Here is a 22,886-nt window from a genome sequence, read left to right on the forward strand (position 1 = left end):
AGCTATTTCCATATGTGGCTATTCCACTTTTCTTGTCGACAACTTTTAGTGGAGCCCCTGCAGCATTAGCTGTTTGTCCAGTGTTGCCAACTTAACAACATTGTCGTTAGATTTTGCGACTTTTCGCTGTCCCTAGAGACAAAAAATCAAATCTTTCTAATGACCTTTAGCAACTTCTGGTGAGATTTTTTTGGCAACACTGTGCTTGTCAGCGTCCGACTGCAACCTGGTACTTCAGGAATTTTGGTATCGTACCGTCTTTTTTTTGAGTACCGACTTGGTACCAGGGTACCGGTTTTTGTGACAACACTAGGTTGAGGATATTGTGAGCCTTAATGGGGCTACAAATTGACATGGTTTCAATGTTCTCTCCCTATTCATCAAAGCTTTGCTTGAATCACCTACCTTATCAGTATGCCTTCGTAGAGTTGTGGCTGGCTTGCATTGTACCAAGTCCCACAGAATAACTGTGTCATCAGCCGATCCACTGGCTAATATATTCCTGATAGGGAGAGAATGCATGAAGCTTAATACAAACACCTAAATTTTTACTGGACTATAGTAAAAAACATCCCTTTTGTTATACTATACTATACTATATAAAAACTTGTACTGCCCCAATTTAGAAATCCATGTAGTACCCAACTTCCAGAACATTTTATTAACACTTGAAACTGTTATTACATTTGCACTTAACTTGATCAAACATTTTATTAGGGCTGCAACTAACGATTATTTTAATAATCGATTAATCTGTCGATTCTTTTTTCGATTAATCGATGAATCGGATACAATTCTTTCTTTTTTTTAAAGCATTAATTTCCAACCCTTTATTCAAAAACAAAACTGAAAGTGCAAATTCACAGTGCAAAAAATCTTCAGAATGTGCACAAACAGGCACACAATTTAGAAAAAGCTATTAATAGTAGCGTGGATGCTATTTTCCAAGATGAGCAATTTATTAAAGTTTTTTTTTTTACTTTATTGAAAATTGAAAGGTTGTGGAAGTGGCCATCCCAATCGGCGCTCCATAACATTTATTTTGTTGATCCGGAAGCAAGATGCTGCTCGCTTACTGGTGTGTTTGGGATCGTTGTCTTGTTGAAACACCCATTTTAAGGGCATTTCCTCTTCAGCAAAAGGCAGCATGACTTCTTCAAGTATTTTGATATAAGCAAATTGACCCATGATCCCTGGTATGCGATAAATAGGCCCGAAACCATAGTAAGAGAAACAGCCCAATATCATGATGCTTGCACCACCATGCTTCACGGTCTTCAGAGTGTACTGTGGCTTGAATTCAATGTTGGGGGGTCGTCTGACAAACTGTCTGCGGCCCTTGGACCCGAAAAGAACAATCTTACTCTCATCAGTCAACAAAATGTTTCTCCATTTCTCTTTAGGCCAGTCCACATTGGCAAATTGTATCCTCTTCAGCACATCTTGGTCCCGGACCAACAAAATAAATGTTATGGAGTGGCCAGCCCAATCCCCGGACCTTAATCAAATAGAAAACTTGTGGGCTGACATCAAACATGCTGTTTCTGAGGCAAAACCAAGAAAAGCAGAGGAACTGTGGAAGGTTGTCAAATCATCATAGCTATGGAAATAAGAGACTTAAGAGGGCGGCTTTGTCCACATACAACCAAGTAGGTCTACTGTCATCGGACAAGAGGCATTCCATGAGTGCTGACATTTGACGGCCTCAGACAGCATGAGTCCGTCTTGATTTGCAACTAGGGGATGTTCTAGACCATGAGGGCCAAGCTGGGGCCAGTTGTACTGTTAGAAAGGCCAGTTACATTAAACACTATTGTTGTCATATTGTTTCTTCTCAGCATTGCAAGCACTAACAGGCAAAAGCAGTGGCGCTCCAGAAATGTTTCATAGGAGTGGCGAAAAAGAGAAGCAGAAAAGTGCAACATTTAGTCATTTAGCAGACACTCTTATCTCTGAGGAAGCGCAGACGTATTTCGCGGGCAGGTATTGCATTTATAACAGGATTTGTAGTTTTATCACCGTGTACATACCAACACCAATATCCCCCAGAAAGAACTACAACACACCGAACCAACGTTCTGAGGGCAGCGTTCTGCTGGTTTCGTTTGTAGAGCTCCACTTTGTAGGCTGCGACTCAATACTTTTTTGCTACTTTGTCATAACTGGCCAGCGGTTCTGGAAATGAACGAGGTTAAAACCTTTTTTAGACCTGACTAAATGAAATTTAAGACCTCGGATGAAAATATGGCAGTTTTGAAGACATTTTAAGGCCTTAAATTTCAAGTTCCGAATTTTAGACTTTTTTAGACCCCGCGGGAACCCTGCATTACATCTGTTTTAAAAGTTCAGGGGTGTAATTTGTTGGATATGAAGCCCCCACCCCCCACTCCAGAGACAGTTGGTAACAGAAAGGTGCAGACATTAAGTTAAACATAGTCATGCGTTCAGAGTAGAGTAAAAAATAGAGACTAAGGGCCCTATTTTAACGATCTGAAACGCAAGTATCAAACACAAAATGCAAGTAACTTTGTGGGAGGGACTCCGGCGCTGTTGCTATTATATCCCCCCGGTATTACACAATTTAACTTAAACGGAGTTGCGCTTTAACATGCATTAAACCTTATATATTTGCTTTATTTTGCAGACTTAAGGTCCAGATAGAAAAGTACACATAACATATTACAAGAGGGGTACATACAAACAAATACATACTGACTACCACATATTACATAAAGGGAACGTGATGCCGAAAAACTAATACATGCATTTGTTACGTCCCGATTGGACTATTGCAATGTGTTGTTCTCTGGCCTCCCAATTACCCACCCAAAAAATTTACAGCAGGTGCAAAATGCTGCTGCTAGACTATTGACCAGAACAAGAAAGTTTGATCACATAACATCTACTCTTGTCTCTCTACACTGGCTCCCTATCCAAGCCAGAGCTGACTTCAAAGTTCTACTACTAACCTACAAATCTCTGCATGGATTGGCACCACTGTACCTCTCCGGTCTCCTTGCACCCTATTGCCCCGCAAGGACACTTAGATCTCAAGATGCCGGCTATCTGGTGGTTCCCAAAATTAAGAAAAAAACAGCTGGAGGTAGGGCGTTCTCATATAGAGCACCTCTTCTCTGGAACAAATTACCTGTCTCAATTAAGGAGTCTGATTCTGTTTCGACATTTAAAATTAGGTTAAAAACGTTAGTGTTTAGTCAATTCTACGACTGTTAAAGGTAAGTATGTTACTAGTTGGAGGCAACGGGGGACGGGTTGTTTCCATCCTTATTCTATAAGTATAACTTATTTTAGAGTTCTCTTCCCCTGGAACAGATTTCATGTTCCAAACGAGGGGGGCTGTCACTGTCTTGGTGTGTGGGGTTGCATCAAATTCCCCTTTTTTGCTCTGTTAAATTGCTGCACCAGTCCACACTTGACCGGTGGGGATCTCATTCTATTATGACTGTAACTGTTAGCTGCTCCTGGCATTCTCTAATCCCTGCTCTCCTCTCTCTGTCCCCCCCCACACACATCCCTTGTGGTGTGGGGGGTTTGAGTTGTCAGCACCTGCCTGGTCGTCAGTCGGCCAACGCTGGACCTGGTCGCGAGTCTCCCGGTCCTGTCCTACATCTATAAAGTTGAACAATGGATTTTGGTGTTTCAAAACCCATCGACATTGTATGACTATGTTTAGCCTGTGTTCTGCTCCTCTCTCTAACCAACCGTCTCTGGAGAAGGGGATCCCTCTCTGAATTGCTCCTCCCAAGGTTTCTTCAATTTTTTTCTCCTGTTGAGAGTTTTTTGGGGAGTTTTTCCTTGTCTTCCTTGAGGGTTTAGGTTGGTTGAGGGGCAGTTCTATGGGCGTATGTGAAGCCCTCTGTGACATGCTTGCGTGTAAAAAGGGCTATACAAATTAATTTGATTTGATTTGAAATTTGAACGTACAAAACATACATACAAACATACATATAGCTCATACATATGCACTATAATTAAAACAAGTATAGATGCATGTTCCAGTGTTTCCAGAGTTGGGAGGTATATCTGGTATCACTAAGTGCAGGGTTGGTTAAGGCGGTTAAAATTGTATTCTTTGACTCTGTTAATCGGCACATAAATCTGTACATAAAATTCCTCAACACAGCATGGAAGGTGGGAACCTTATTTGTCACAAACAAATGGCTAGCACTGGTCCATCTTGGACACTTCAACAGAATTCTAAGTGCATCATTGTATACCACTTTTATCTTATGTATCTTTGCTTTACTGTAGTTGCACCATAGGTGAGCTGTATACAGTGGAATACAGGATGCTCTAAAAAGAGATGTTTTAACTTCGTCATTACACATGAAATGTGCGTGCCAGCATATTTGCTTGTCCATATAATTTACAGCATTGGCGATATATGTCTTCATCATCACAAAAATCATCCCTGATGATGTGGCCCAGGTATTTTGCTTTAGCAACAACTTTTAGCTCTTGCCCTGACAAGTAAAAAGAGGTAAAGCATAGCTTCCTGTCCTCTTTAGTTCTGGCAATCATTACAACACTCTTTTTAATATTGAATTGGATGTCATACTGTAGTCCATAGTTTGAGCAGACTCTAAGCAGTTGGTGTAGGCCAGCACTATATGGAGACATAATAACTAAGTCATCTGTATAGGTCTGACGCGATAGTCAATATATTGACTTATCGCACGATATATGGAAATGAGCGCAATCATTTTTGGTGCCGCGATATATTGCAACTGATCATTTTTATATTAAAAAACTAATGATTATATTCATTTTTACATAAAAACGATTGTCACCAACATTTTAGTCGAACCCCGCTGCCTCTGTCATCTTGTCTGCTGTCTGTGTCAAAAGCGTAGGCGGGGCTAGCGTCTCCACACACACACACACACACACACACACACACACACACACACACACACACAGAACGGACACCGACAGGTGAAGAGAAGGCGTGAACCCACTGTGTTATAAAGTGTTCTGTTTCGTGACATCTACAGCTAGTTAGGAAGAACAAGTCCAAATGGACTTGTTTCAAAGCCGCAATCTTCAGCTCCGGTGTGGGAACATTTTGGCTTTAAGCCGAATGAGATGAGAGGCAATTAAAGTGAACGAGCCGATATGTCGACTTTGTTTAAAAACAGTGGCAACGAAAAGAGGCAACACAACTAACCTAAAACCTCACCTAAAACATAACCATCCCACCCATTTTTTCAACCTGGGAACAACAACTGCAGCTGGAGCTGGAAAGGGGTCTTCCATACAGTTATCTGTTACAAATGCCTTTTCCCGACATTGTAAATATCAACGTGACAGCGCGAAATGGCTCACTCACGGATAGTGTAACTCGCTATATAGCCAAAGAGATGCAGCCATTAAACGCGGTCGAAAAACCAGCATTTACAAATATGCTGCAAACTTTTTACAAACAAACTTTTGCCAAAGAAAACGTACACCTCCTCCAAACTGCCATTCCATCCTTGTACAATAAAGTAAAAGACGACATTCTGAAGGAGATAAAAGGCATCTCCTTTTACTCTGCCACTACAGATATGTGGTCAAGCTCAAATATGATGCCTTATATGAGCTTGGCCATACACTTCATAACTGCTGACTGGACTCTGCAGTCAAAGTGTTTACAGACCAGATACATACCCCAGCCCTGTCATTATGTAATCAGTGGCATAAAATGGTTCGAAAATTACAATAATATTGTTTGTTGTGTATCGCAATTCATTTTGGTGCAATATATCGCACAACAAAAAGTAGTTATCGTGACAGCCCTACATCTGCATACATCAGATGATTAATACACTTATCCCCCACCATACAGCCAGTCTCACACACTTCTAATGTCCTAGAAAGATGATCCATATACAAATTTAAAAAATCAGGTGACAATATTCCACCTTGTCTAACCTCAATGGTAACTTGGAAAGGAGCCGATGTTGTCTTCCCCCATCTGACTTGCATAGTTTGATGGGAGTACCAATAATGCAAGATACGTATTAGGTATGGGGGGACCCCTCGCTCTTGTAATTTCATAAACAGTTTACCATGATTAACACAGTCAAAAGCTTTGGATGCATCAAGGAAACATAAAAACATTGTTGAACCATGGCTTTTATACTTAAAAACAAGTGATTTCAGTGCATATATACACAAATCTGTGCTATGTTTCTTTTTAAAACCAAATTGATTGTCAGTGGTTTTTATATGTTGTTGTAGCCTATCAAATAGAATTTGTTCTAGCACTTTAGACAGTATACTTGCTAGAGCGATTGGCCTGTAGTTTTCTATGCTTGATACCTTACAGGTTTTGTCCTTAATAACTGGCACTAATAGTACAGGTAACATAGAATCAGGCAATATGCCATGCATTATTGTTGCTTGCTTTTTCTACAGGTACACTCTTGCACTTTTGAGGTTCATGTTGTTTAATTTGTAACTTGTTTAACTCTTATGGTTCTTCCCATTGGCACTTATTTGCTTTTCACAATGTATGCTTCATGTTTGGCTACTCGCAATGTTTTGGGGCCATCTCGTTGTTTATGATCAGTGACCAATGCTCTTTTGTAAAGCTCTCTCTTGGAAGTCTCTTTGGATAAAGCGTCTGCTAAATGAATACATGTAAATCTAATGTTAAATAAACATTTATTTGTGAATATTTATTTTAACGATTGAAAACAGATGCATCACAGACAGCTGTCAAATGTATCCAGTGGCGTCTGGTGAAACTTATTCTAGGTGGGGCTGTGAAATATTCAGTCAATTCAGTAACCATCCTAATACAATTGAACACAAACTGCATGATACAAGTTCTCTGTGAAATAGTAATTATTTAATTAATGCACACAGCTATAGGCAAATGTCCACATTTGTGGACTATAAATATCATTACACTTAGTTCAGAAATATTGAAAACCACGGACATCTGGGCACTTACATTTACATTTAGTCATTTAGCAGACGCTCTTATCCAGAGCGACTTACAGTAAGTACAGGGACATTCTCCCCGAGGCACGTAGGGTGAAGTGCCTTGTCCAAGGACACAACGTCATTTGGTTGGCATAGCCGGGAATCGAACTAGCAACCTTCTGATTACTAGCCCGATTCCCTAACCACTCAGCCACCTGACTCCCACTTGAGACACTCTCCCTGGTATTATTAGGAAACAACACAACTATGACTGTAAAACTAAATATTAAGGATTTATAGATTAATTTAACACAATCGTTTATCTTTGATAGAACGTGCCTGTTCTTATCCACTTCTTCGTTGTGTTTCCTCACCCCAATCCGGTGACCTTTGTCCAGTTGCACAGTGATATTGTCTCTGCCTAGCTTGATTGTATTCTCCATGTGTACTATTGCAGTATTTTGGTCAATACTGGTTTTGTTTTTATTTTTATGATCTATCTGAACACCATTTTTATAGTTCAGAATAAAGACCTAAAAAAAATATGTGTCCTGCGCCGGTTTGATTTCGCCAGGCTACACATTTTGGTACCAGGAGTGGGGTTCTGCAAAATTGGTGTTTCAGACATTTTTTACAGAGATTTTTTTTTTATGTATAGTTAGTCTACGTTGGGGTTTTGGAGAGTGCATAAATAACTATAGTGGCAGAGAACCACGGCACCTGGTGTGGGAGAAGAGTACGACGGCGAGGCTTTCCTGGAGGGGCAGGCAGGAAACAGGGACCAGTGACCATTGCCAATCCCTTACCTAGGTTACATTGAGCTGGATGTGCAAACTATGGGGTTAACTGTACCTGAGTGTGGGTTTTTGGTAGTCAGAGATCCCAACACCGACCCAATGAGGTCGGATGGCCAAGAGATAGTTTCATCAGAATCAGAAAGGGATTTATTCGCCATGAAAGTTTGCACAGACAAGGAATTTGCTTTGGCAGGAAGGTGCATACAATAAACATATACCTAAAATTTAAATATGTGGACTAACTATACTAAGGGTACATAAACTAGCAGTACTAAGTGGGATAAATATAAGTTGCCGTAAATTACAATATAAAATACAAAAATACAAATATTACAAAAAATACATATGTAAGACAGGGGAAAACAAGGAAAAAAACACAGAAGACCCTCCCCCACTGCTCATTAGGATGAATGTTATTAAAAGATGCAGAGAGTTGGCTATTGCCAGTTTTGACTCAACACTTGGGAGAGAGTTAAACTCAGTTTGGAGAGAAGCTTTTCAGAGAGTGCAAACATGTAAAGTGTTAGAAAAGACATCTGCAGCCAGGATAGCAGGTATAAATACAGTGCATGTGCCAGCGGCTTCAGTTGCCACCGTGTACGTGAAAGGGCTTAAGGCACTCTGCTGATCAGACCTTAATGCTACTAGAGCCGTCGAACACGCCCCTTCCTAATGACCTTTTTGTGGTCCCTACTCTGGTGGAGTCTGGTAAGCATGTGCTTCAAGTCCGAGTGATGAACTTCTCACAGGAAGATCTGTGGTTGTCGCCCAGAACGAGAATTGATTTGCTTAGCTTGGTAGACTGTGACAAACGCTCTAATTAAATAATCACCAACTAACAACACGGAAATAAATGACAGATTGACAAAGGCACTTTCATTTTCCGACCGTGCCTTTGCTCCGTGCTGCAAGCGCCATCTAGCGATCATTACATGTCAGTAACAATGTCCCTGTTTGTAGACTCATGGGACAATTTGACCCCAATGGCGCTATATGTAGGGAAGAATGGCTCGCCGCTTTGAGTGTTAAGCCTTATAAAACACACTTTATTCCATTTTCAGTAAAGACATCGAACTACATTATTTACCAGTGAACCACATGTCAAAAACGGTCTTTGTGGGCAAGGGACGAGTTAAAGACGCAGGTGGTATGTCTGTAGCAACTATAAATGAGTGTGCCGCTGCTCTTTCAGCTGAAATGACCAGCGCACATTGTGCTCTCCAAGTTTACCAAGAGCGCTACTGACACCCTTCTTAGTAGAGGCCCAGGCGCTTGACCCCGGCATCCAATGGGAGATGCCCTGAGTGATCGTAAGCCATACTCCTTATTTCTGGTGAACAGGGGCAGCATATTCACCGGAGTGTGAATAGTGAGTGGTGCGTCCCATGAGTACTCCACATGGTCACCAATGGACAGTACGAAGGGTTTGCAGACTTCTTACGCTTAGTGTGGAGCTCCCACGACAAAGGATCATGATCCTCCGCAGGTGGGGCAATTAGGAGGAAAGTCCCCACTCCATAACAAAACTACAGCTTTTTTGCATTCAAATGAATGGTCGTTAGCAGGCTTCTACAGAGCTAGATAACGACCCATTTATTTTAATCAGGTGTGTTGGAGCAGGGAAACATCTAAAACATGCATACAGGTGGTACTTGAGGACAGGTTTGAGAACCACTGATCTATATGATTGGGCAGCCTAGTTTATTATAATTGGGTGCTACAGTCCATATTCTTTGGGAAGGACTTCACAAAGGGTAGCCAAATATGCACATTTAAAAAACATGTTTAGAAAATATATTTAATTATAAAATTATAAATTGACTAGCCACCAAGATCTAACATTGCTCCAGTGTACCAAATTAATTTAGTTTTCTAATAAATAAAACGAAGTAAACAAACTACTGACAAACAGGAGTATTTAGTTTTTTATTATAAACCTTATTCTTTGAAATGGCAAAACCTGAAGAAAGTGCATTAAGTGTCCTTGGGGTTTCAACAGCCTAGAGAAGATGCAATAAAGATGAAGGCAGTGACTCACCTGACCAGTTTGTTCCAGGATATGTCAAGTACTGCATCTGCATGGCCCTCAACTGGCTCTGCTGCAGACTAAAATAGACAGCATAAAAGAGTGTTCTATTATAGTGTCAAGAATGTTTTACTCATGATGATCCTCAAATGTTGTCAATAATCTAGGATTTTAGCGTGAAATTGACCTCTTCTGATTTTGTTCCATAGAAGATGACAGTGGCAAACTCAGTGTTCAGTGTTAATTGTCACAAAATACCTTTTTGTTTTTCTTTTTCTTCTTTGCAGACTTTTTGTTTCCAAGACTAAAGGCAGGCTCTAGGCAGTCCACTACATCTAGATCCCATACATCTATTTGGGGTGTCATGTTCCCAACAGCAGCATAGTTACCTATACAAACCCACAGGGTACCATAAGGCCAGCAGACACAAAAAGAACAATGAACAAAGAACAAGGCTATTTATTCATTTATTCAAAATAATCAAAGAATCTATGACAGTAATGTTATTCTACGGTTGATGTTTATAGTATTTTACAGAATCTAACACCCCATGATTATGTTATCTGATAAAGTTTTGGCAGTCACTTTTAAATCTTTAGGATAGTAATCTGATCTATGAGCTACCATTCAGATCCACAATGCATGCCCATGCACCCAGTGTTGAAAAATCCATCCAGAATATCATAATATCTACATAATGATTGACAAAGTATGCACTAAAAAAGACTGCTTGGCTTTCTGTCCATGCATTTCTTTCTAATGGATCACTAAAAAAGACTGCTTGGCAGTCTGTCCATGCATTTCTTCCAAAAAACTTTGATGGATTATTTGTGCCTACTGTAGATGACAAATAGTTAGACTTAGATTTTTTATGTAAAGTAAACAATTAAAAAGTAAAATATGGGTGTTTATCTGACAAAAATCCACCTTTTTAACACAATGAGCACCAAGCCGATTTTCCTTACTTACAGACTTAACACAGATCTTCAGACAGAGATGCTGTTAGTGATACGTAATTATCGCTAGATGGCGCGTCTTGCATAGACCCAAAGTCAAAGTCGGAAAATTATCTTGCCTTCGTCATTAATTTCCATGATGATAGTCAGGGATTATTTCATAAGAACAATTGTCGTCTAGCCCTTCAATCTTTCAGTAAAATTGTATTTATTATAAGGGATGTTACACACATTGCAGGTCACACTGCAGTTAATCTATAAATGCGTAGCCAGACATTATCAGCATTCTATTGTCGTCTGACAATTATCACGTCATTGTCCCCAGTCAAAAAGTATAAACCCACAGGAGCATCCTAAACAAATTTTCTGATCCAGTTATCCAGGCAAAACATGTCAGAGCACGGTCCAAGTATTACAAAAATTAGAGGCCTGTTTGGAAATTCTGGGCAAGGCCTACTTGATGGGCGACATTTTGGGTGATGAATATAAACCAGACTGGATGCTTATTCGATATAACAGCCAATCAGAATGACAAAACAGGCAGTGACCTCAGGCGCGGGGCCTCAGGAATGCCCACCCACCCCCCCCAAAAAAAAGTTCAATTAATTTGAGACGTAGGTTTGCGCAATGTTGCCCTTGTTATCAACACCTGCCTGTCGATGAGTACACTTGATCCACATCTGCTAAATTCACCTCTCGCTCCTCGCGAGAAGCTGTGTGTCGCAGGGAATTCACTATATGCACACATTACTTCCGCATATTGCATAAGCCAGGCAACAATTTCTGGTAGCTAACAATTACGTTAGTTCTCTCACACAAAATTAAAAAAAAAAATATTAGAAGTTTGGGTGATCTTCCCAAAATGGCATGATTGTATATGGGATTCTATGTTGCTGAAAGAGGGAAAAGGGGTTCATTGTACGTTTCGAGCTACATCAACAATTATAAAGGTAAGGGTTATTTAACTCAGAGTAAATGTAGATAGCCATCACTAGCTAGCAAACTAACGTTCAATTTAGTTCAAACTCAGTTACCATGGAAATTTATGTTGTGAAACTAGCCTGGTCCGGGGCAGGCTAACTGTCAGGCTTAGAGCATGTTGGTGCTTAACCAGACGTTCCTGTAACACTGACCCAACGAGAAAACAATGATTAACCACAGACTTTCTGGCATGATGCGTTTTTTATACCACCATCAGTTCAATATGTAATCAACTTAAATAAAACATTTAATGCATTAAACAATGATGAACAATGATACAAACCTACATGGCCAACGCTAAACTTATGGCTATATGGTAGTTTGTGATGTCAAATGTTTAGGCTGATGTAGGGGTGGGCGGTAAACCGGTATGAATGCGAATACCGGTATGGCGTTGTGCCATGATATGGATTTTGCCATATCATGGATATCACGATATATTAATAATTGTATTAATTAAAGTGTTTCTGTTTGGTATAAGATATAGCGTAAGTCAAGTGATACGGCCTAGTGGGCTAGTTCAAATGTGTAATGTTTCTAATTTGTATTCTTTTTTTTTCCATCACACGAAAGTCAACAAACAAGCACGCGCAACTCCAGAGGAAGAAAACTGCAAGAAGTGGAATGACATAACCAGTGCAATTACATACCATATATCAAAGGACATGCTACCCATTCAAACAGTGGAGAAAGATGGTTTCTGAAAGTTGATTCGAACCCTAGACCCAAGATACGAGATCCCGAGCCGTAAATACTTCACCAAGAAATGTCTGACAAATCTCTACATAGAATGCAAGAACAGAGTTGCCCACAAGATCAACGAAGCTGTATTCTTCTCCACCACTTCAGACTTATGGTCAAGCCGGACCACAGAGCCTTACATAAGCCTTACTATTCATCATATTGACGACAACTGGAAGCTGCAAAGCAAGTGTCTTCAGACGAATACTGTTATGCAAATCTATAATATTTGTAGGAAATCAGTAGTAGGAACGCTTTGGCGTTTACCATGTTTTTAGCCCCTACAATAAAGGCCTTTTTTTTTTAATCCCTCAAGAGTGACCGGCTTTGGATCAGTTATACCACTGAATACCCTTCTGTAGTTCAACATTTTCCTTTGCTTTTTCTATAAAATGTGTAGTTTGTAATTGATACATTAGTTTCTAATTTCTAAAACATAGCTCTCTTAATCACCACAGTTTTATGTATTCCATAGATGGATTCCATTTGTAATCATGTTTATTGAATAATTTTGATCATATGTAAATTATTTCAAAATTATTTTTGTGTCCAAAACGAACCTCGGGTTTCCCGGGCGACAGGAGTGTGCAAGAAAGTGGTCAGCACATTTTCCTATAGTTGGAAGAAGCAGAAGTGAGAAGGGGCAGGATAAACTGAACCTGCCCCTCCACTACCTCATCACGGAATCCCCGACAAGGTGGGGATCTCGACTGCAGATGATGGAAAGAGTCCTGGAGCAGGAAAAGGCCATCACACATGTCCTTTAAGCAGACAAGAAAACACGGCACCTTGCACCCACTTATCAAGACATTGATGTCTTTGAATGTATCACGGCAGCACTTAAACCCCTCCAGGATTTTACAGACGCCTTGTCAGGAGAAACATACGTGAGTGTGTCGTATCTGAAACCAGTCCTCCATTTGTTCAAGACGGAGGTTCTGAAATCAAATGAGGGTGACGTCCAACTGACCCAAGACATCAAGATGAGGGTAGTTAATTACCTATTTGACAAATACACCAACCCTGAAACAGATGAGCTGCTTAACATGGCTACCTTTCTTGACCCAAGGTTCAAGAATACCTACATGACCACTGAGAAGCTGGTGGAGGTGAAGGTGAGAGCTGCCTCTGAGGCGGAAGCCCTTCTGGTAGGGAACACTGCTGTGGAAGGGGATGAGAGAGAGAAGCTACCACTGCTCCACAATCTGCAAAAAAGTCCAAAAAGAGCCTTGGGAGCTTCTTTAAGAAAACCAATAGTGCACCCGCACCTGCCTTAACCCAAAGACAGGTCATCGAGCATCACACTCTGATGATGGAAGCAGATAGTTAGGCTGATCCTTTGGAGTGGTGGCAAGGTCACGCATCCAACTTTCCACAAGTGAGTCGTCTTGCAAAGAAATATTTATGCATCACAGCCACAAGTTCCCCCTCTGAGAGAGCATTTAGCACTGGCGGCAATGGGGTTACATGCCATAGGGCATCTCTGAAACTGGAAAATGTCAATATGCTGGTGTTCCTGGCACAAAACTTGTAAAGAGGGAGGCAGCAAGTTGTTAGTTGAATTCATAATGACACGTGTTATGCTGAAAAAGGAATGCACTTGTTATGTTTGGCCTGAAAAAAGTGTTTTTGTTTGGCCTGAAAAGTGTTTTTGTTTGGCTTGAAAGTGTTTTTGTTTTACATTTACTTACATCCAGTAAACTTGAAATATTAGATTTAATTTAACTGCATATTTATTTAACTCTTATACCTTTTTTTATGTTTCATGTTCACACAGGAAAAAACATAACTAAAGAAATTTGGATTGCCTTCCATTCTGTTTCTGTATGTTTAAATGCATAATTGTCATTTTTTTCTCTGAAGGGCTAATAAAAGTGAGAAACAAAAATTGTACAGTATATTGTGATATTATACCATTATTGCCTGGAAACCGCAAAATATCGTGATATGAATTTTGGTTCATAACGCCCACTGTAGGAGCCAAAGTCGATGAAAGGACATGAGTTGAGTTTTGTGTTTTCTAAATGTTTAAGTTACTGTGGTTTTACGTTCAGGCTACAATGAGGGGGTGTGGTTTCCTTCTACACAGATAAAAGGGTGTGGTTTTCTAAGGTAAAGCGTGTGGGTTAGCAGTAACGGCAGAGCGAAATGTTTTTTTGACCGTAAAGATAACGTGAAGTTTGTAACGAGTGAGTACTAAGAACAATTGGAAATCGTTTTCATTGTGGGATCCCGTCTGAGAGAAGCTCGGGGAAATGTTTGGTTGAGAATGAAAATAAAGAACCGATTCAACAAAGAACGAGTCAAGACTAACTGTGCCTACTGCTGACAGAAGTGGATTTGATACACAATTTGAATTTGCCCCTACACCCACCACTAGGCTGATGCTACATACATCTCAATCTCAATGATCCTAGTATAATTATCATAGCTACATAATAGTTAGGAGTGTCATTTTGATGTAGTGGTGGATGAGGGAGCTGTCATATTATGCAGCGTGAAGAGAACACTCTTGGGAAGAAGTCACATGGCCGTGAACATTGCGTTCTTCCGTGGTGGATCGATATGATACATGTTTTACCTCTCGGGTTGCTTAAGAATAGGGTGCACCTGCAATTATTGAATTTGACCTGAATTAGTCGGATTGCATGAACTAGAACTGGCCTTTATGGAACTGTTTTAGCCCAGACAGACTTGTTAGGTTAATTCAAGTCAGGTTTGGGACTTAAGTTCATCTTTTTTGAGCTGCCTTTATGGAACAGGCCCTCTCGCCTATTTCTTCCCAGTAACAGTTAACACTCTCGTGTGCATTTAGCCAATAGCATTTACTTCCTTGCATTTACTGTGCTAATGGCAACATACTGATGTTGCTAGTCCACAAATGCTGCATAGATTAGGGTTTGCTTCTCTTGCTAAGCTACCTGTTTGCGCTGACAGGTATCTAACACGGGACAGGCTCCAACACACCTGATTCACATGAATGTTCGTTATCAGGCTTCTGCTGAGCTTCATAACAACCCAATCATTAGAATCAAGTGTGTTGGAGCAGGGAAACATCTAAAACATGCAGGACAGTGGGTCCCGAGGACCAAGGTTGAGAAACACTGCTTTAAATAATATAAATAATTGGATAATAGTGATTTTCCAAACAAATGTGTTTCTTTAATAATTATCACACATCTTAATCTTGTAAACAGCCATTCAGCTTATTTAATGGGGCGATTGACTGGGTTTTTTGGGTATTTCACACTGTTCCTTAAGGTCTCCGAATAGGGTATGTAACATTGGTTGGGCTGAAAATGGCCCAGGTGCTGTTCTATGCCCCCTTATACATCCAGTGAAATTTTCCCTGGAAAAAACGCTAGGTTTTCTCCTTTTATGGTATGCTCATGAATATATACATGAGCTGCGCGCTTATTGGTTGGTTTACAACGAATGAAGCTGCGGAGCAAAGACGCAACACTACCAACACTCACTGAAACATGCAAACAACGTACAAATAAATCTATTGCGTCTACACAACACTGTTTTCAACAGATTGACTATCATTTGGGAGTCAGTTGGCTGAGCGGTGAGGGAGTCGGGCTAGTAATCCGAAGGTTGCCAGTTCGATTCCCGGTCATGCAAACTGACGTTGTGTCCTTGGGAAAGGCACTTCACCCTACTTGCCTCGGGGGAATGTCCCTGTACTTACTGTAAGTCGCTCTGGATAAGAGCGTCTGCTAAATGACTAAATGTAAATGTAATTTGAAATGATTACGTTAGTTGTTTCCACTTCTGTTGTCGAAGCAAACAGGATCGCCTTAGGTGGGTAACGTTAGCAATACAGCTTAGCAAACAATATTGTGATTCAACTCGCCTTCAGTTAGCTCTAGCTATCTTGCTGAAAAATAGATCTGGACAAACATGCATCTTGAATTGTAGATTTACATGACAACACGTTTTATTTATTTGAATGAAACAGTCAGGAACATGAAATAGCGTTAGCCCCATTGCCAATAAACTAGGCTAAATCATCACACATTCTACCTATGCTCTTGCGTTAGCAAGCTAAACTACTTTACAGTGTTTTCGCTATCTAGCTGTTCTTGCATTCCTTGCAAATCAGCGTTAATAAAAAGCAGATGAGCTAGAGTCGAGCTAACATTGACTAGACGGGCATGTTGTTTGTTTATACCATAGCGTAGAAGATCCCTGTGCAGTTTGACCCTCGACACATTTGCGTGAACCATTTTACCAAGGACGGTTTAGAAAACCTGGGACAATGTAAAGCAGGATTTGTTGATGTTGCTGAAAAGAGGTGCGTTCCGACCTTATGTTCATCACAACCGCAAGCTGTAGTATGATTTTGTCGGTAACAGTTATTAGCAATGCTAACGTATCCTGTATCTAGCACCTGCCTTTCTCAAGTTATTTCAAATAGATAATCTTGACAGGCATTAGCAATAGGCTAGACAGCTATTTGTTTTCTGGCTATTTTTTCGGAAGCTTCCCTTCTAATGCCGACTACAGCTAGTCTAGCTAGAGTCATTTGTTGGTATGTTGATGTGTTTAGAAATGTATTTAGCATCCTACCTATGCTAGATACAGGAGACGTTAGCATTGCTAACTGTTATCGACTAAATCATATTTACAACTTGCGTTTGTGATGACCCTATCCTGCCTAAGCCAACATTCCAAACATTCCATATGCTGTTGAAATATGATATTCATATTAATATTCAAATTTTATGACTTTTCATATTAAATTATACACCTTAACTGTTGATACCATATTGAAGAAGAGAACTAGGGGATTTTTATGATGTGAATAAATATATGATTACTTAAGGCAAATCATATTTTATCAAGGTGATTTCAGGCAGCCATTTTTTACAAAAACTTCTCCATCCACCATACCTCATCAGACAACTTCATTTTTAACCACTTTAATTACAAGATGGAGGAAAACACAAACAAATTCTTCGTAATTGACAATATTGACAACACATTAAGAAACTTGTCTTTACTCATAATATCGTCTCCGATTTCAATTCGAAGCTGTAAATCTAGCACTGTAGGCAATCTCCCATGGTATCCGCTCTGGCTCCGCTTCGGAAAACAATGGCTGCCGTTGCTGACGATACTTTTATTTTTGACTGGCAGTAACCCCTTAACCAATGATATGTGCTTTGAGCTTAAATTGTCATGAGTATCTGGCAGTTTTCAGAAATAAAATCGGTGATTGGACGGCAAAGATATTAAGGCGGGTCTTATGGGTCTTTTTAGACCCAAATTTGAATGGTCCGGCTGGAAAGGGGTATACGGTTGGAACAGCACCTCTTTTCAGCAACAGCGGCTTAGCAAATCCTTCTTTAAATTGTTCAAGGTTTTCATTCAAAACTGTCCTTTGTGAAATGGTTCCAGCAAATGTGTAATTGAGGGTCGAACTGCACAGGGATCTTCTCATAGACAAACATCACAGCCCATCGAGTGTTTGGTTCTTTAGGAAGACTCAGAAAAGTGTCAGCATTCCCTGTGCAGCCTGGAACACTTCATTTACCACCATAGTCCATTTTCAATATGCTAGAAAAACATTCTTCTTTGTAATTCTGTAGAAGTACACAGAGCAGTGCGCAGCAAATTTTGGGGCGTGACCAAGGTACAGACCAGAGCCTAAAAAGGTGGAAATGGACATACGGTAGGTTTCAAAACCTACCGTTTTAAACAGCTACATTTTTTAATTGTGAGATTTACAGAGGAAAGAGGTGTCAATGGACTTTGAGTTTCACTGTATGTCCATTTTACCCACTGAACTGTTGTTATTCAACTGTGACAAGGTAAATTCGGTTCTGCAATCAATGACCCCTTTAAATGGAGGAAAGTAGTCACTGTGCCATTTGGTATCACTGTGTGCACCACACTGAATGTGGTTCTAGAGAAAGCAAGTTTGTCTGAAGAGATCAGAAACAACATAATAGACAATCATGAGAGCTAAAAGCTACAAGACCATCTCCAAGCAGCTTGATGTTCCTGTAACAACTGTTGTGAATATTATTAGGTTAAAGGTCCATAGAACCTTGAACTAACCTCCCTGGGCGTAGCTGCAAAAAAGAAAATCGGCCCCAGACTGAACAGAAGGATGGTGTGAATGGTAGGAAAAGAACCAATGATAACTGCTAAAGAGATACAAGCTGAATTCCAACATGATGGTATGTCAGTTCTGATTGCACCATCCGTCGAAAGTGGCCTCCATGGAAGATGACCCAGGAGGACTCAAATCTTTTTTTTGTAAAACATGAAAAAGCCAGACTGGAATTTACAAAAATGCATATTGACAAGCCACAATCCTTCTGGGAGAATGTCCTTTGGACAGATGAGTCAAAAAAGCTTTATGTTCACAAATGAAAAAATGAATCTTTCAAAGAAAAGAACATCATACAGGGCTCAACATTTACTGGCCCCCCCTCCAAAAGTTGTAATTTATCATTGTTACAACACAACCAAAGACTTATAAGTTGTGTTATTCTGTTAACATGTTTAACCATTTATTAAACATATCCTGGATATAAATAAATAAATCACATTTCTAGTGATAAAAAATCAAAAGGTAAAAGTCAGCAAAACAATTGACTTTTAACCTCAAACATGATGTGCTCTCTTCCCTGCTGACAGCCATCTCTGCACAACTCTGTCTGGCAGAAACAAACCTCTGGTCCCTCAATGCCAATATATAAAAGCTTCCATAGCATTTCATCAGTATGATACTAAGTACCCAAGTCGACACCATTCTTCTGCTGCAGTTCAATAGCCTGGGGGAACGAGGCGAACGGCTGGCCCGTCTTAATTACATGATATGCCGTTGTTATAAGTTGTGCAATAACACGATGGGCATCTACATTTAAATTCCTGACTAGCATGGTCAACGGCCTGGAAGATGGATTGTCAACCATCCGCTTAGCTGTCACGCAAACCATGTGCTGTCTGCTAGCATGGCTGGTCAGGGATTGTTTTCGAAAATTGTCGGTGCCTGTGTAAAAAGATCCACTTTTGTCTGCTTTAGACGGGAACATACGACAGACGACACAGTGCATCTTCGTTCCATAAAAAAAAATGCTTACGTTTGAGCTCGTAGCTCTACTTTGCTGCCATCGTCACTTTATTGTCTCGCGCCAGTTGTTAAAAAATGTATCGAGATTAGAGTATTACAATTTGACAACCACTCGTCACTCACTACACAACTCTTGATTTGCCAACTGTGCACCCCACAAGCTGAAGTTATTTATGCATTTAGCAAAACATATGAAGGATGTTAACTTTTACAATGCAAATTTTTTTTTTCAATCAATCATTTGCAGTGGCCCGATCGGGCCAGTGAGTTGCTAGTTTAACTGTCCCGACGTTACTTTTTACTGGCCTCGGGCCATCGTTATTGTCGAGCCCTGTCATACCTACAGCGAAACATGGAGGAGACTCAGTTGTGTTTAGGGGCTGCTTTGCTGAGCCTGGCACAGGGTGCCTTGAATCTGTGCAGGGCACATGAAAACTCTCAAGGTATTCTGGAGCATGGGTCCTCTGACAGAATAATGACCCAAAACCCAAAGAACAAAACATTAGACTGTTCTGAAATGGTCTTCTGAGTGCTTCTCTGAATCCTATCGAATATCTATGGAAAGAGATACAACTTGCGGTCTGGAGAAAGCACCCATTCAATTTGAGACAACTGGAGCAGTTTGCTCAGGAGGAGTTGGCCAAACTACCTGTTAACAAGCGAAGAAGTCTCATTGAAAGCTACAGAAAACATTGGTTTGCAGTTGTTGCCTCTTAAGGTTATGCAACTAAATATTCGGTTGTGGGTCCCATAATTTTTGTCCATGCCATTTTGCATGCAATTTTCAATTGACCTGTCACTTCTTGGTCGTTAAGGTGCAAAATGCCATACGGAACATAAAAATCCGATAGTAAGTACCCCAGGAGTTTAGAGGGGAGAGTCAATTTTCCCATTTCCACAGCCCAAAATCCAAGAAAAAAAACTGCATGGTATGCCCCATTCTCAGCTGAATACCTTGAAGGTCAACAAACATACTTTTGTCTGTTTCAACGTACTGTGTTGCTCTTGTACTCTCTCTGAAGCCCTACACTAGCTAGCTATTAGATGTGAGATTACATTAGCAAAACTGGATTAAAAAATTATGGTTTCTATTTACTAGTATTGTTAGGTCGACTTCTATTATTATCTTAATAATAGCTAGCTTTTAGAGGTACTATTACCAACAAACTAAACTAGCCGCTGTAAACTTAAGCTAGATAGAGCTAGAGTAGAGGCCACGTAGGTACAGAAGCTAACATAATGTTGTCAACTGACGCTGTACCTAGCCACTAGTAATTAAAAAAAAAAATATTGTCATTTAGCAGACGCTCTTATCCAGAGCGACTTACAGTAAGTACAGGGACATTCCCCCCGAGGCAAGTAGGGTGCAGTGCCTTGCCCAAGGACACAACGTCATTTAACATGGCCGGGAATCGAACTGGCAACCTTCAGATTACTAGCCCGATTCCCTAACCGCTCAGCCACATAGTACAAATGTGAGGGGTGTACTCACTTTTGTGAGATACGGTAAATAACTTTACAAGTTTGCTTTTAAATGTTCTTGTGTTCTGTAATGCTGTTTGTGTCCTATGGTGTTTCAGGTAAGGCCATTTAGGCAGGTAAGTTTAAGCCTCTCATTAGTCCAATATTTTCCACAAGCTTGATTTCAAATGCTTAGTTTTGTAATGTATATATTATTAATGCACATATTGCCTACCATTCATGGTAAAATTATGTATTTATTTATGAATTCATAAATTCTTTGTATAACGCCATTTATGGGTAAATACGATTATGTTTTAAAGCCGATTATGTCTCCTCGCATCTATCTCCTTAGTGATGACTACATTTCAGATGAAGCGCTACACACACACACCTGTGCCAATAAACCCTTGTGGTCAATCAGAATCAGAATGGGATTTATTCGCCATGAAAGTTTGCACAGACAAGGAATTTGCTTTGGCAGGAAGGTGCATACAATAAACATATAGGGACCTAAAATTTAAATATGTGGACTATCTATACTAAGGGTACATAAACTAGCAGTAATAAGTGGGATTAGAATTGAATTAAATATACAATAAAATAAAATATAAGTTGCCGTAAATTACAATATAAAAATACAAAAATACAAATATTACAAAAAATACATTTTTACATTTACATTTAGTCATTTAGCAGACGCTCTTATCCAGAGCGACTTACAGTAAGTACAGGGACATTCTCCCCGAGGCAAGTAGGGTGAAGTGCCTTGCCCAAGGACACAACGTCAATTTTCACGGCCAGGAATCGAACCGGCAACCTTCTGATTACTTGCCCGATTCCTTAACCGCTCAGCCACCTACACTCCAAATACAAATGTACAAGATACAATTTTGTAATGCAGTGCAAAAAGCAGTGTGTTTTAAGCAGGAAGTCATTAGAGTCAGTGTGGTCCCTTGGCCTTGTTGAAGAGGCCAACAACGGAAGGGAAGAAACGGCGTTAGATATTGGTCCTGATGGACCGCAGCCTTCTGCCGGAGGGGAGTGACTGAAACAGGGAGTGTCCAGGGTGGGAGGAGTCGGCCACAATCTTCCTCGCTCGCCTCAGGGTCCTCGAGGTGTGCAAGTCCTCGAGGGTAGGCAGATTGCAGCCAATCACCTTCTCAGCAGTGCGGATGATACGCTGCAGCCTGCTCTTGTCCTTGGCAGTGGCAGCAGCGTACCAGACGGTGATGGAGGAGGTGAGGATGGACTCAATGATGGCTGAGTAGAAGTGCACCATCATTGTCTTTGGCAGGTTGAACTTCTTCAGCTGCCGAAGGAAGTACATCCTCTGTTGTGCTTTCTTGATGAGGGAGGTGATGTTCAGTTCCCACTTGAGGTCCTGGGAGAGGATAGTGCCCAGGAAGCGGAAGGACTCCACAGTGTTGACTGGGGAGTCACACAGGGTGATGGGGGTGAGTGGGGCTGTGTTCTTCCTGAAGTCCACAACCATCTCCACTGTCTTAAGAGCATTGAGCTCTAAGTTGTTCTGGCTGCACCAGGTCGGCCGCTTCCCACCTATAATCAGACTCGTCTCCACCAGAGATGAGCCCAATAAGGGTGGTGTCGTCCGCAAACTTCAGGAGTTTGACGGACGGATGACTGGAGGTGCAACTGTTGGTGTACAGGGAGAAGAGCAGAGGAGAAAGGACGCAGCCCTGAGGTGATCCGGTGCTGATAGACCGGGAGTCAGACACTTGTGTTCCCAGCTTAACGCACTGCTTCCTGTCAGACAGGAAGTCTGTGATCCACCTGCAGGTGGAATCAGGCACGTTCAGCTGGGAGAGCTTGTCCTGAAGCAGGGCGGGGATGATGGTATTGAAGGCAGAGCTGAAGTCCACAAACAGGATCCTGGCATA

The 22,886-nt window shown here is 40.7% G+C and overlaps 1 protein-coding gene across 1 annotated transcript in view; it reads right to left on the minus strand.

Moving 5' to 3' along the window:
• pwp1 (PWP1 homolog, endonuclein) overlaps positions 1-22,886 on the minus strand; it is a 95,977-nt gene that overhangs the window by 23,056 nt on the left and 50,035 nt on the right. Inside the window, exons 7-9 of the mRNA XM_067254052.1 lie at positions 10,015-10,145; positions 9,769-9,836; positions 406-502 (exon numbers count right to left, since the gene is read on the minus strand). Of these exons, the coding sequence (XP_067110153.1) occupies positions 406-502; positions 9,769-9,836; positions 10,015-10,145 (296 nt within the window). The remainder of the gene's footprint in view (positions 1-405; positions 503-9,768; positions 9,837-10,014; positions 10,146-22,886) is intronic.

This window comes from Osmerus mordax, chromosome 17 (genome assembly GCF_038355195.1).
Source record: "Osmerus mordax isolate fOsmMor3 chromosome 17, fOsmMor3.pri, whole genome shotgun sequence".
Classification (NCBI taxonomy): domain Eukaryota; kingdom Metazoa; phylum Chordata; class Actinopteri; order Osmeriformes; family Osmeridae; genus Osmerus; species Osmerus mordax.